Here is a 14,619-nt window from a genome sequence, read left to right as displayed (position 1 = left end):
ACAATGCTGGTGTGTTTATTCAAAGTTTTCTTGTTATACAAAGCCGTTTCTTAACAGACACTGCAGAATCTAACGTAACATGTTACTCTTTTTGTTTGTACTTTTTTTTGCCCTCATAATGTCTCCTTTGTGGTTTTGTGTTATAGATGCAGATATCAGTGAGTCTGGCATTTCAGTGAGAAGTACAGGGTCGGCCACTTCCTTGGCTAGCCAGGGAGAGAGAAGGCGACGTACCCTTCCCCAGCTTCCAAATGAAGAGAAGTGTCTTGAGAGCTCCAGAGCCAAGGGTATGACACAGAGGTCAGAGATCGGAGAAAAACAGGACACAGAACTCCAGGAGAAAGAAGCACCAGCACAGGCCTACCAGAAGGACAAACAAGATGCCGACAGAGCCCTGAGTAAGATGAGCAGGGCTGTGAACGGGGAGACCACCAAACCCGGCGGAGATGGTAAAATCCTGCTTCACTTGGGCAGCTTGTCTGGGAAGGACAAAAGCGAAACCGAGAAGGAAACTTCTTTGGTAAAGCAGACATTAGCTAAAATTCAGCAGCAAGAACAAAACGACCAGGTCCAGTGGACACCTACCAAGTTGTCCGCTTCCAAGAACATTTCAGGTCAGACAGATAGGTGCCGGGAGGAATCTTTCAAACAGGAGTCACAACCTCAAGAAAAAATCCCAGGACACTCTGCAAGCAAAGGAGAAAGGGTGACACAAAACGAGGGCAAGCGAAGAAAAGCTGAGGACGTTCTCAAAGGTCAGACTCCAAAGGGCGGAGAGAAGAAGGAATCCTCCAAGTCCTTGGTGCGGCAAGGAAGCTTCACCATAGAAAAACCTAGCCCCAACATCCCCATAGAGCTTATTCCCCATATAAATAAGCAGACTTCGTCTACACCGCCTTCCCTGGCGCTGCCAGCTGTCAGCAGAATACGGGACAGGAGCGACTCGATGGACACAGACTCTAGTATGGACACCACCCTTATTCTCAAAGACACAGAAGCAGTGATGGCTTTTCTGGAAGCCAAACTGCGTGAAGATAATAAAACTGACGATGGCCCTGACACTCCCAGTTACAACAGGGACAACTCGATCTCCCCAGAGTCGGATGTGGACACCGCAAGTACAATCAGTCTGGTCACGGGCGAGACCGAAAGAAAGTCAACCCAAAAGCGAAAGAGTTTCACGAGTCTCTACAAAGATAGGTGTTCCACGGGTTCTCCTTCGAAGGATGTGACAAAGTCATCATCTTCAGGTGCTAGGGAGAAAGTCGAGAAGAAAACCAAAAGTCGTTCATCAGATGTGGGCTCAAGAGCAGAGGGTCGTAAATTTGTACAGTCCAGTGGACGAATGAGACAACCTTCTGTGGATCTGACGGACGACGACCAGACCTCCAGTGTCCCTCATTCTGCCATCTCCGACATCATGTCCTCGGATCAGGAAACTTACTCTTGTAAATCTCACGCCAGGACGCCACTTACCTCAACGGACGAGCATGCACATTCCAAACTGGAAGGAAGTAAAGTGACGAAATCCAAGACTTCTCCCATAGCGCCGGGATCCTCCAGTAAGTCAACCACCCTCCCCAGGCCACGGCCCACCAGGACTTCCCTGTTGCGCAGAGCCCGACTCGGCGAAGTGTCCGATAGCGAGCTGGCTGACGCCGACAAGGCCTCGGTTGCTTCTGAAGTGTCCACAACCAGCTCCACGTCGAAGCCGCCCACGGGAAGGCGCAACATCTCTAGGATTGATCTGCTGGCTCAGCCTCGGCGAACGAGGCTTGGCTCCTTGTCCGCCCGCAGTGACTCTGAGGCCACCATCTCTAGAAGTAGCGCCTCCTCTCGGACTGCGGAAGCCGTCATCCGAAGCGGGGCCAGATTAGTACCTTCAGACAAATTCTCACCTAGAATTAGAGCTAACAGTATCTCTCGACTGTCCGACTCCAAGGTCAAAAGTATGAGCTCAGCACATGGCTCTCCTTCAGGTAAATTGGGTCCAGACTTTTTACAATATTAGCATAATATTTCGTTCATGTTTTAGGTCTCCTTTTTAAAAATAAAATTAGATGTCTAGTGTGACTTCTAAAAATATTCAACAGAAAGGTTGTGCTATAAGAGGGTATTTTCTCCTATAAAAAGTATTTTAGTTAGCTTATTAGTAAATGGAAAATTCAGAACTGACCCACACTTCCAATGAATGCCCTGGAGCAAAATAGTGATTTCAAAATGAGGACCTATTTTGGAACCTTAGTATCTGTATTCATGTGTCAAATTAGATGAGGAACAATATCTGTAGTAAATAATAGGGATTAACATTGTCCTGCTGAAAGCAGTGTTTGATTTTTAAATATCCTCACCTGGTACAGAACCCTTAATCTGAAGAAGGGCAGGATACCCTTTATTATTCCTTGAGAGCTCAGTGAAACAGTATCTGCCTTACACTTGCTTCCCCATATATGCAGAAATGTCTCACACTTTTTTAAAGTTCACTCTGTTCACAATTGGGGCAGGTGAAAACTAATTCTTAATTCATTTCGGTGGTAGAAGATGAATTTGTGAGATGAGCCCTAGGCACATACGGGTCTAACCGGGCTACAGAAATGTAACTGGCTATGAGAACTATCTCATAAAGCACTCTCCTGTCCCTTAACTCCAGTCCTTAGCTGTCGTTGAATGCACTTCCAGAAGGTACTTCCTCCCCGCCAGAATCTTAATGGCTCCGGGGTGCTGGTCAGCTGGTGTACTTCCCCCTCGGAGCTGTAGCGGGAGAGTATGTGTGTGACCAGGGTCCTCGCCCAGATCCCTGTGTGTACCTGTGAGCCTGGGCTCTTACTTCATAATCAGCCTCACACCTGGGTGGGGCCGCAGAGCCCCCCCCCCCCCCCAGCCAGCTGCTCAGCGACTTAGAGATCTCTTAGCAAGTGTCCAAGTGAGTCCAGAGGCTTGAGGGAAGAGTGGGGGATGGTTGGTATGCAATCCCGGGCTCCGAGTTTGATGTCTGCGGCATCGTAACCTCCAGGCTCAAACCTAACGCTGCTCCTCGTGTTCTGTTTCCTCGTCCCCCCCCCCCCCACGCTCACTGCCGCCTCCCCTCCACTCACGTCACCCTCTCTTCGGGTCAGTGGCCGTGGTGGTGATGGGCAGATCCGTGGTGGGAGTGGATGTGGGCGGAAGATAGGTGACATAGAAGCCTGACTCCGAAAGAGGAGCTGGCATTTCCCCCGTGCCCCCCGCCCCCGGCCCTGGCTTCTGCACGGGCAGCTTTCCCTGCCAGTTCGTGCGGTTACCGCAGGCATCAGGAACTGACTGCTGTCCGTTGGTTGATGTTTACCGAGTGCTGGTTTTCTGTCTTCTTATGGCTCTACCTCTTCAATTCACATCCCCTTTGTGCCGCATTCTATGGTGTGTTCCGTGGTAGCATTTCTTCCACCACGTGGCCTGTTCGGTCACCTCCTCTCTCCTGTACATAGAAGTGTTACAGTTTCCTCCTGTCTCACCTAAGCTGTAATGCAAGCCGTATGTCACCAAGTAGCATGGGGCGTTCCTTCTGTACTGGGCGTCTGGTCCGTAACGCACGAGCGCGCTGGGCTTGTCCTCAGTGTTGAACGCGAAGGGCTTCTATGAGAGGCAACCCAAGTAGGACTACTTAAGCAAGTCCGAGAAACCGCTGGAAGATGCTGTGTTGTCTTTAAAGATAAGTTTTGTTTTCTGCTTTGAATCCAGAGCTTGATAAACACGCACTCTCCTATATCCAAAAAGTACCTTGATTTGCTTATTGAAATTCCCTAGGGTCCACTGAGGTACGGGATGTGGACCTTCTTCCTACTTAACAGAAGCATATTAAGTGATTAGAACCATAAAATTGAAAAGCTGGAAGGGTCATTCAGTTTAGGTAACTCAGGCCAAAAGAAGTAGTGACCTGCCCTGGTCCTGTCGTGGTGGCTAGGACAGGGTGAGAAGCCCCAAGGCCTTTTCATTCCCGGCCTCTTGCTGCTTCTGCCACATCTGGTCTGGCTCTCGGAAAGTCTGTATCTGCTTGCTTGCAAGCTTCCAGAGGATGGCTGGAATTTATCGGATTTTTTTCAGGCATGTATACAAGGACAACTTAAAATATATTTGGTATATTGTCCACTATATATAATTCTGATGTTTTACTAAATTCTTGAAGCCATATCGAAATCCAGGACTGTATGTTCAGTTTTCTCAAGATGCCCTTTTATAGTATTCTGATCCATCTAGAAGAATAACAGCTGGGCTCTCATAGTCACTGGTAATGTACTAAAATAGTTATATGGGTACACAATAAAAATAAATAAATAAGCAGACAATTTTTTTTATCTATTTGCTAATTGGCGTATCTTTGATGCTGTGATATTTCTACTTAAGATAATTACAATACATTGAATGGAAGAAAAAAATTCTTAGCTTTAGCTTTTGAATTATGATTTTAGAGGCACCTGGGTGGCTCGGACATTAAGCTCCTGCCTTCTGCTCAGGTCATGATCCTGGGCTTCAGGGATCGAGAGCCCCATGTCAGAGGTCCTGCTCAGTGGGGAGTCTGCTCCTCCCGCTACCTCTCCCTATTTCTCCACTCACGCTCACTGGCTCTCAGAATAAATAAATAAAATCTGAAAATACATATATGACTTAAAAGAATGTAAAGCTATACCGGTCAGGGTTGTACAAACTGTAAACTTTAAAGGACTTAGAGATCTTTGAACCTAGAGCCTGTGATATGTCCAGATTGGCATAAGCAACAGTAAATCTGTAATGTTTCAAATTTCATAATTTAGGCCATGTCTAAAGAAAGTTTTTCGAAGAAATGTATATGATAAAAATAGAAGAGTGGGATCTCTGACTTAGAAACATTTAGAAACTTAGGAACATTTATGCCTCTTTCATTCTGATATAATTTGCTTTTAGGAGAGTATAGTTCCCTCTCCCCACTCACGCTGCCATGCCTCCAGTGATCCTTCAATACCAAGTTACGTTAAAATATCCTGATTTATTTTGATAAGCTACATTTAAAACTAAGTGTGCTGAATTATCAAAATAAAGCAGTTGGTTTTCATTATGTCTTAGGTGCACATTCTAAAAAATATCATGTTAACATCCTTAGAAATTTTTTAGACTGTCTGCTTTCTCCTTTTTATTCTAAATCTCAAGTCTTCTAGATGGTAGGAATCAGATCTTGGGCATTCATAGCTTCAGTTATTTCTTCCTCCAGGTCAGAGATCAATACAGAACATCGTCAGAGATCTTTTTCCCCAAATGACCTTATTGCTACTTGCTTGTAAATGTACATGTAAAATGTGTTTGTGGTTTTGTTTCCCACCAAAGTATTCTGATATAAAGTGTGAAAATGTAGTGTTTGTTTCCTGAAATGTGTCTGTTACATCTATAGATATGGCTGTGTTTTAAGGCCAACAAAGTTTTGGGTAGCAGTAGAAGAAATTAGCATTCACAAATAAATAACCCTAATAATTTCCTTTTTCAATTTCTTGACAGTACATCTTCGTAATAAATAGAGTAGTTTCTTACTTCCGTAAGAGGGGGTATTGCGTAATTTACAACTAAAATAAGTTTTATAATTAATGTAACTAAGATAATTTTCAGATTAGCTATAAAATTAATTAAGCTGATCTTAGAACTTTGATTTTACTCTATGTGCTCTCTAGTACCTTACCAGCCAAGAAAGCCTCCCTAAGGATTGACATTTCAAATACCTTTGACATAAATTTTCAATTTAATGACTTAACTGAAATGTCTTACTACTAGTACCAATAATATATCAAATAAGCCTAATGCTATAAAATTAACTTTAATTCTATGCAGGATTTTACCTGAACAGAGTAAAATTCAAGAGGAATTTTCCTCTTGAGTAAAATTCAAAATTCTCTTCATGGTTAGAAATCACAAAAACCTTCATTCCGTGAGAAACTGAGGATTATTTTCAAAGAAGAATTAACCTAACTGGAATTATAAAAATAATTTTTTTAAATAAGGATTTTCTGATAAGTAATTGTGCGGTCCTTGGATTAGCATAGAAAGAGCTTTGAACTCTGGGAGTCCGTAGACCTAGGTTAAACTTGATTTAGGTAAGGCAAGACCTTTCTGGGCCTCTTTTTCTCTCCATAGATTGAAGAACTGATGCCAATGTCTAAGGTCTTAATATTCTAAAATTCTGTGCAACAAGTAAGCAATAGGGAAAATTGAAAACATGCTCACTTGGAGTGTACTCTGCAGCAACTAACAGATTGTAGTAGAAGGAAAGATTAAGAAAGAAAAAAGTACTGAAGGAAGTGGTTTGGGGAATCCAGACCCTGGTCCCTCTCCCTGGGGTTAGTGATCATTCCGCTGGTGTCCGCGCCCATTTCAGCTGTTCCAAGGCCGGTGGCATCCAGACGGAACGGGAGCGCTGCTTCCTGGCACACCCCGTGTGATTGCTGTGCCATTGGTAAAGACAGCTCTTAACTTGAGAATTTCATCTCTCAGCTATCCCCCTACTTATTTTATCCCTCATTTTGCTCTCAATTTAAGGGAACAAACCTAAAAATGTTACCTTTCAGTTTTTAAACAATGCTTTATCCTTATGGTTGCTTTCCTTTGTAAAGATAATTATAAACTTCACCAATCGTCCTGGCGTCTAGAAAAACTTGTAAAAGTAAGTGGGAACTTTATGAACGTCACTTGAAAAAGGAATTTTTCTCTTTTTTTTCCGTCCGTATCATTATTTTCTGTTGTTGAAACTCAAACTACGAAAAATTGGTTTTAATGTGGCTCTACTTACCTATTGTCACCTGACGCCTAGTATCGCTTTTCAGTTTCTCGGCCTGTTTTCCTGTGTTGGGCCACTCGGGAGATAAGCGGCCATCGATGCCTGCTCTCTGAGTGACGTCCAAGTGGCTGGCCTCAGCTCCACCAGGCCTACCGATGTTTGCACATCTCCCGCAGTTTATTAAAACTCTTCGTCTTTGGTTTTGTTTTCACTCCAAACAACTTTCGGTTGTTTTGAGTATGGTTTCCATAGTTTCCAAAACACAAATCGGGAAATTTAATCTAATGAATCATCTTTTATTTATTTGTGAGCTTGTTTTCTATGAATAATAATTCTGAGGTAGCAAAATGAATAAACATTTAATGTTTAATGAAATGCCTTTATTAAAAAGTCTAAACATGGCAGTATTTCTAATTTTTCCTAAAGCCTTTTTGCTCTTATTCCTAAACTTTTTCTGAAATTGTTTTCAATTCTTAGGGTTAGTTCAATTCATAAGATTTTTCAGATGTCTAAAATAGTAATTTTCCACTGTGGTAAGAGTATTTTTATATTAATGAACTGTCTTACAAAGATAAAACTAGAAAATATATTGACTACTGCCTTCAAAAGATGCTATGAATAATTGATTACCTATAGTTCTGTATACGTATTTGCATACACTTTTCCAGAAAGTCAGGAAGCTTCTTCCATCTTCTTACACCCATAAATCTTGTTCCAAGCTCCACAAGCTTCAGATGAGAGTGCAAATCAGGGCATATGGGTAGGTCTGATTTAGGGCATGTTCCCGATCATAGTTTTCTCAGCCAATTCTGGTGGCAGTGTTTATCAGTTTATCTGACGGCCACCTGAGACTAACCAGAGTCTCAGAGGCAAAACTGTGGTTTGGGGAGGAAAAGATAGGAGAGGCATAAAATTCCAGTGAAGTATGAAGCAGTTCTAGGCTCCACCGACCTATGCGGCCTAGGGTCCGTTTGTGTTTTAAAAGAGGGGAAGAGAGAGAGGGGGACACAGGGAAAGACAAAGAAAACTCTTCTAGTATTAATAGCAGTTGGAACTTCTGGCAGGTGCAAAGTTTTTGTCACTTCAGCCACCAAAAACATCTCATGCTTTTCAGTAGGTTTTTCCTAATCTGAGAAAAGCAAATGGTCAGTATCTATCTATTCATTTGTTCAAAAAGAGTTATTAAACAGACGCTCTGCCAAGGCTGGGTAGGCAGGAGCAGATCAAACAGGCATGGTTCCTGCCCTTGTGACATTTACCGTGAATCAGCCTCTATTCTGTGCCTCACAAATTACTTGTATGTTTGCTTCTCCCATTAACAGTAGTAGTGAAATTAATTTGTCTTCTGATTTTTCAGATGTGTCAGCAACACCGTCTCTTGAATGTCTTTACTAACCTTAAATAAGAAAGTGATTGTCGCTTTCTTTAATGTGACTATTCACAGTATCTCCTGTGCCTTCAGTGTCAGTGGTTGTGAGACCAGCTCGTAGAGCTTTGCTCCTTGTGGGTCTTAAGCCATCGTCTGTTTTCACCGTATGCTTTCAGTGTCAAAGCGGCAGACAGTTGTACTGAAGATGCTTTGTTGTGCTTTTACCATGTAAAAAGATTTTTTCCAATCATAGCATAACAGGATGTTGAATGACAGAGGTAATGTTTTTTTTTCTGCCATAAAAGCATAATTTCCACAGCAGGAATTATGCACATTTGTATGTTGGGAAAAGAGGGTTTTACCATCTCCATGTTGGAAGTCTATGTGGCATGAGGACATCTTTTCCCTTATTTTTATTTTGTTGTTGTTGCTGTTACTGTCATTTAAAAAAATCCATATCTTCACTCAAATGAGAAATATTTGCAACAAAAAAGTAACCAAATTAAACATTTATGAATAGAGCTTGTTTAGTTATCATTAGTGAATTTTTCATCTGAATGTTTTATTCACCGTACTATGGAAAACATGGTCTTTCGATTGTTTTTTAATTGCTCATTGTTTTTAATTCACCAAAATGTACTGTTTCTATTTTTGAGAAGTAGTAGAATTATGATTTCTGTTAGGTATGTGTATGTCAGTTATTGAAAATTGTGCTGTGTGTGTCTCATGGTGTTTTTGAAATCATGATTTTTATCTCCTTTAAAAGGTAACATAATAATTCTTTTTTTAATAATTAAACTAATTTAGTAAATTCAAGATGGAGGCGCTTTCCTACTGATTATGCTTCCACCTCAGAAGATGAATTTGGATCAAACCGTAATTCCCCTAAACATACTCGTCTACGTACTTCTCCAGCCCTGAAAACTACTCGGTTGCAGAGCTCTGGGTCAGCAATGCCTACTAGTTCTTCGTTCAAGCACCGGATCAAAGAACAGGAAGATTACATCCGAGACTGGACCGCTCATCGAGAAGAGATAGCGAGGTTGGTTTTTAATGGATCATCTTTAAAAATTGAAATGTTTTGTCAGCGTTTCAACCTGATAACAGATTTCAGCTTTGATGTGATTTGTACGAGTAGTCCAAGAAGTGAGATCTGCAGGTGGCTGTGAACTTAGCTGCTCTCCGTCCAGTTTCTCTCAGTTTGTGTGTTTAATGCCAGTGCTACTACCATATTGTACAACTAATTGATTTCGGTTGCAGCCCCCCTTTCTTGTTTCTAGATGCCGTTTCTGAAAGGTAGCGTCGGCTACCTCCATTCTTCCACAATTAAGAATTGTGCAGCTGAACCTTCTAGTACTTTCCCTTTGTCTTCCAGAGAGGGCATAGCAGTGTCCTTGACGGAGAACCATTGCTCGTGTTCTTGGGGAGAATTAGAGGAGGTGGATTTTTACTCTCACTTTCACGAGTTCATTAGGCACAATTTAATTCAGCCCTTTATTATTTTGATTTTTGTTTTGTGTAACTTTTAGGTTATAATAAAAATTAATGCTGCAGATGCGATTTTTAATCACTACCTTGTCATGACTGAACATTGAAGAGAGGCTGCGCTCAAACAGATGCTCTTGTAGTTAAGATATGTTTTGTTAAGTTTATAAGATACTGAATTTTACTGCAGTGTTTTATACCATATGTTACCTAAACATCTTCACCATGTACATGCCATAGTTACTTCCGCCTTCAGTTTAAGACCCTGATCTTCAAGTTTTACATTTGGCAACATTATTAAAGAACATCACATATAGTAAGTCCATAGATGCTTTAAAAAAATAATAAATTCTTACCATAATTAAATGGTGTTTATCTTTTTTTTTTTCCTTCGTTGACTTCTGTGAGTTGTGTTTTTTTCCTGGCTCATTTCTTTGAAGTTTATGTTTTTTGGTCTTTAATGACCATTTACTTATAATTGTTTTCAGTTGCTTATAATTCTTTAACAGCATGTGGTGCTTAAACATTTTATTTTGCCATATAAATAGCTTTTTTTGAGCCTAATTATCAAAGCCCTGCAAGCCAGTTAGGGGACAGGCCTATATGTGCTTCAGGATCCATGAATTTTTATGAACCCGCAGGATGCCTGCAGTGAGAGAATTTCCACCCATTTTTTATTCTTGTGGGCATGGCAGGCAACAGCAGGCCTTGTCCTCGCATCGTTTCCTGTGGGGGAGAGGTCTCAGTGCACCTGCTCAGGAAGTACCCGAGGGAACTGGAGGGTGTGTCTGCTTCCCCTTCCTGGGCCACCCCCTTGAAGCTCTGGACCTCAGACCAGAACACCTGAACCCCTTCTTTGGAGCCGAACCCGCTTCCCTGCCCCCACACAGAAGGCAGATACTGCAGAGGGGACAGTGCGCAGGAGCACTAGGTGACATTCTCACTTGGTTCCGTCATGCAACCACATGAGTTCTATCACCGCTGTCCCTGTGTCTCGTTATCCGTAGCAGGACTGCCGAGTGGCCAGGCCATTTAACCTCTAATGACCTCATGCCTTTTCCCTCCAGTTTGTTAGCAGCACCATGCTTACAAAACTTGCCTTTGGGATTTTAATTTTTTAAGGAGTATTTTTCGGCCATATATCTGAAAGCAAGGAAAACAGGTGGATTGCAAAAATCCAAATAAAATGTTTGTATCATTTCAGAATGTCCTCCTCCGGCAGATTTGGTGGGGGTAGAGAATGAGAATAAGAACAAGGATTATAAGCTCAGAGTTTAAAAAAAAAAGTACACAGATACGAGATTATAAAATATTCCAGTGAGCGTAATCTAGAAGCATCATGACGGAGTTAGTAAGCTGAGATTTAACAGCTACATGAATAGAGTCACACTCTCTGTTGAATTATAAATCTGTTCCTTCTACTTGAAAGGTATTCCTTACTTTGGTTTTCTTGATAATTTTGCTTTTTAGAATTCCTAACGCTGATTTTTAGTAGATGCTGAGACTTCTAAGGAGTGTGGATTTAAGCCAATTTGATGGTCTGTATTATTGAGTCAACTTTAAGATAGGAACTGGCACCCAGAGAAACAGCTGGCAGGTACACAACAAACTTGCAAATTAGAAGGCGGCTTTGGGGTGCTTACTGACTGAGCAGTTTACATCGTGTGTACATTAGTTATTTGTGGTAGTTTAGTTTTTACTACATAACCTGTTGAGACTGCTGTTGTCTGTGTATGTGACTTGTTTTTTCTAATTAACTCCCACTGCTGTCTGCAGATATCAGCAGCTTCATTGTACAAATGTCTGCATAAAAAAACTTAATACCAAAAGTGGATTTTTGGATAAGCGCATGCTTATCTATTTTTTTGTGTGTGTGTCTCTTTTAAGTTTGGTTATTCTGTTTTTCACCCTAGTTCATTTATTTCAGAAATGCAGGAATTGAATATAGTATCTAAAATAACACTTTAAACTCTTTCCAGAAGAATCCTATCAACAGTTAACAAGTTTTTAAAAATTACATGTGGAATGATAATGTGAGATGTAGCATGACATAATAAAAGTGATCTAGTTAATACCACTTATTTGTGATTTTAACCAAAAAAAAAAAAAAAAAAAAAAAAAAAGCTTATATAACCTCTCCTAAGCCTTATTTTCCTCATCTATAAAACAAGATGTAAAGCAAGATGATGACTACCTCTCCTGCAGCGGGGCTGTGAGAATGGAGTGAGTTGACGAGTATAAAGCTTCTTTCTAGGGGTGTTCTTGATAACGTAGTGGTTTTCATTCTATTATTCTACACATTCCATAATTATATATAATATAATGTGCTCTTTACATTTATTCTTAAGTTATGAGTGATCAGAACATATTTATTGGTGTTCTTCCTACCTTTTTGTATTGGTAAATAAAGGAATTGACCACAGATTGTGTCTGCAAGGCCACAAGCTTCCTTTTAGCTTCTCTTTTTAAATTTGTAGCTAAATTGTTATGCAGTGACTGCCTTCCCTGGCAGTGTTTGCCCAAGTTAAAAAAAATAAAAATGTTACTTTGTACCTGCTTTCAATTTTAAAGTTGCAGAAGTTTTCACATGTTGCTTTAAGAATGTTCTGCCATTCCAAAACCTTCCATGTGGAAGGAGCCAAATTGGGTTCCTAACTTAGGAAACTTTCGGATCTCATTGAATTGAGATCTTTTTGAGGAAAGCAAGAGTATCAGTGGTAGATCATTAAGTTTCTACCTCGTAAAAAAAAAAAAAAAGTAAAGGAAAAAAAATCCTATTTTGTCTTTTGCTTATCACCGATAATATTTATTTAGTTCTTCAGTCCATGTGGCTGATAACACAAATAAATGGCTCTGTGGAAATGAGCTCCACCCCGGGATCTGGCCCTGCCTGAGCAATCTGTAAGTTGTGTTGTCATGATCAGGCCACTCGTGTTCTCTGGGAATGTGTCCTGACTCACGTTCAGTTAGAGAGGTTCTACCTCACAAGAACGCTGTGGCTCTCGGGAGAACTAACGTGTGGTGTGACATGCCGTGCGTAGCTAGAGGTCCTGCATCCAGGTTCCTGACCTCTTTGGCCATCTGGGGAAGCTTTGGAGCTCCTCTCAGAACAGTGTTTCTAAATGCATAACATATTTAGTTGTATTTCAGTATGACCGCATTTCTTTGTAATGTTACCAAAACATTATTTTTTTTTAAAGATTTTTATTTCTCTATTTGACAGACAGAGATCACAAGTAGGCAGAGAGGCAGGCAGAGAGAGAGAGAGAGGAGGAAACAGGCTCCCTGCTGAGCAGAGAGCCCGATGTGGGGCTCAATCCCAGCACCCCGGGATCATGACCTGAGCCAAAGGCAGAGGCTTTAACCCACTGAGCCACCCAGGCGCCCCTACCAAAACATTATTAAAGTGACAATGTAATATATGGTTCGGGAATATTCTTGCCGCAGGTTGAATTTTGAAATAGTAATGTCTGATTGTTTTGAGATACCTATAGCAACTATGATGTGACTCCTATTGGTGAAAAAAAAAAAAAAAAAAACCCAGTATCACTAATACATCTATTGTTTGTTACTCGTATTTATAATCAAAAGAAAAGCTAAGCTTCATTTGAAGGTTAGTGAAAATGAAGTTGTAATTGCTCTCTTTTCCAGGGCCAGTGACTCCTTGGGTTCTGCTCACTGTTGTTCTCCGTTAATACTAGTCATCAGCATTGACGCTGTATTTTAAAAAGATATATCACTATGTCTGGGTGTTTAACATGTTTTTCAAAGTGACGGTGTTTTGCAAAACTTACTTTTACTAACTTCGGGAGTTGAAGTTCAAGACTTTTAGTATCAAAATAGTTCATAGGATTTCCAAGAAATCTTAAGTTTTTGGTTCAGATCTTTAATTAGACACACAGCTGACATAACTGATTCTCTCTCAAATGATTGTTTTTGGAGCTGTTATTTAAAAGGGATTAAACTTCTTTTCTAAAATCATCACCAGGATCAGCCAAGACCTTGCTCTCATTGCTCGGGAAATCAACGATGTAGCAGGAGAGATAGACTCAGTGACGTCGTCGGGCACTGCGCCCAGTACCACAGTAAGCACTGCCGCCACCACCCCTGGCTCTGCCATAGACACTAGAGAAGAGGTAGGAGATCTTCATGGAGAAATGCATAAGGTTCTTTCTTTTCTTTATTTCTTTTGCTTTTAGCTTTTTGCTTCGTTTATTTTAGTTCATCCACCCTCCCCGTCTGCATGCAGCACTGCTTCTTCCAACTTTGGTTTGAAAAATTTCTTTTTCTGTTTTTGTAACAAAACTAGCAAAGGCTAACATTTGGTCTACTATTAACATGAAGTTGTAAAATTGTTTAAAACAAGCACTTTGTCAGCCAATTCTTGGTGTATGGTTTCACTTTAAAATATGAATATAAATGGCATCCGAAAAGCAAATCACAGCTTGATAAACGATTGTATAATGTTTCTATAAAGTTTGACAATGAAAATACTTGAGTTACAAAGGTATCTTTATACCCAGTTAGCTAGTAGACATCCCTACTAGCAAAGGAAGAGAAAACGCTACAGTGTCCACTACTTTAAATAATTCTGTTTAAAAAGACACATATATACTCAAAGATACTTTGAAAATTGAAATATATGTGTTTATGCACACAGACAAAATACATGTATATTGAGTTTTGAAACATTCTTGTAAATTCTGGAAGGGAAGGCAGCATATGTAGACTGTTGTCCTTCCCAAACCAGGGCTCCTGCTCTCCAGCTCCAGGGGCCAGTATCATGTAACTGGCCCCAGAAGGTACCTTTGCTGGATCATATAAAGTTAATGGTACTCTGCCACGCTGGCTCTCTTGAACCGGCGCAAGTGAAAGATGGGCATTTGAGAGAATGAATTAAAAGTTTTGTTCGGACAAAGCCTCACTCTTTATGTATCTGTCTTCTGGCTGTTTTGTGCTACAGTGTCAGAGATGAGTAGTTAGACAACCACTA

General features: G+C 40.8%; 1 protein-coding gene across 10 annotated transcripts in view; it reads left to right on the top strand.

Annotated features, from left to right (window-relative positions):
* CEP170 (centrosomal protein 170) overlaps positions 1 to 14,619 on the top strand; it is a 124,607-nt gene that overhangs the window by 95,548 nt on the left and 14,440 nt on the right. For 5 of the 10 annotated variants that reach the window (XM_059412515.1, XM_059412513.1, XM_059412514.1 and 2 more), the window contains 3 exons: positions 147 to 1,979; positions 8,949 to 9,183; positions 13,615 to 13,792. In XM_059412515.1, coding sequence (XP_059268498.1) covers positions 147 to 1,979; positions 8,949 to 9,183; positions 13,615 to 13,792 — 2,246 coding nt within the window. The remainder of the gene's footprint in view (positions 1 to 146; positions 1,980 to 8,948; positions 9,184 to 13,614; positions 13,793 to 14,619) is intronic. The other 5 variants (XM_059412517.1, XM_059412512.1, XM_059412509.1 and 2 more) reach the window with 3 other exon arrangements.

Source organism: Mustela nigripes, chromosome 10 (assembly GCF_022355385.1).
Source record: "Mustela nigripes isolate SB6536 chromosome 10, MUSNIG.SB6536, whole genome shotgun sequence".
NCBI lineage: Eukaryota > Metazoa > Chordata > Mammalia > Carnivora > Mustelidae > Mustela > Mustela nigripes.
Note: the sequence above shows the minus strand (reverse complement) of the source record. Positions and strands in the feature narration are given on the sequence as shown.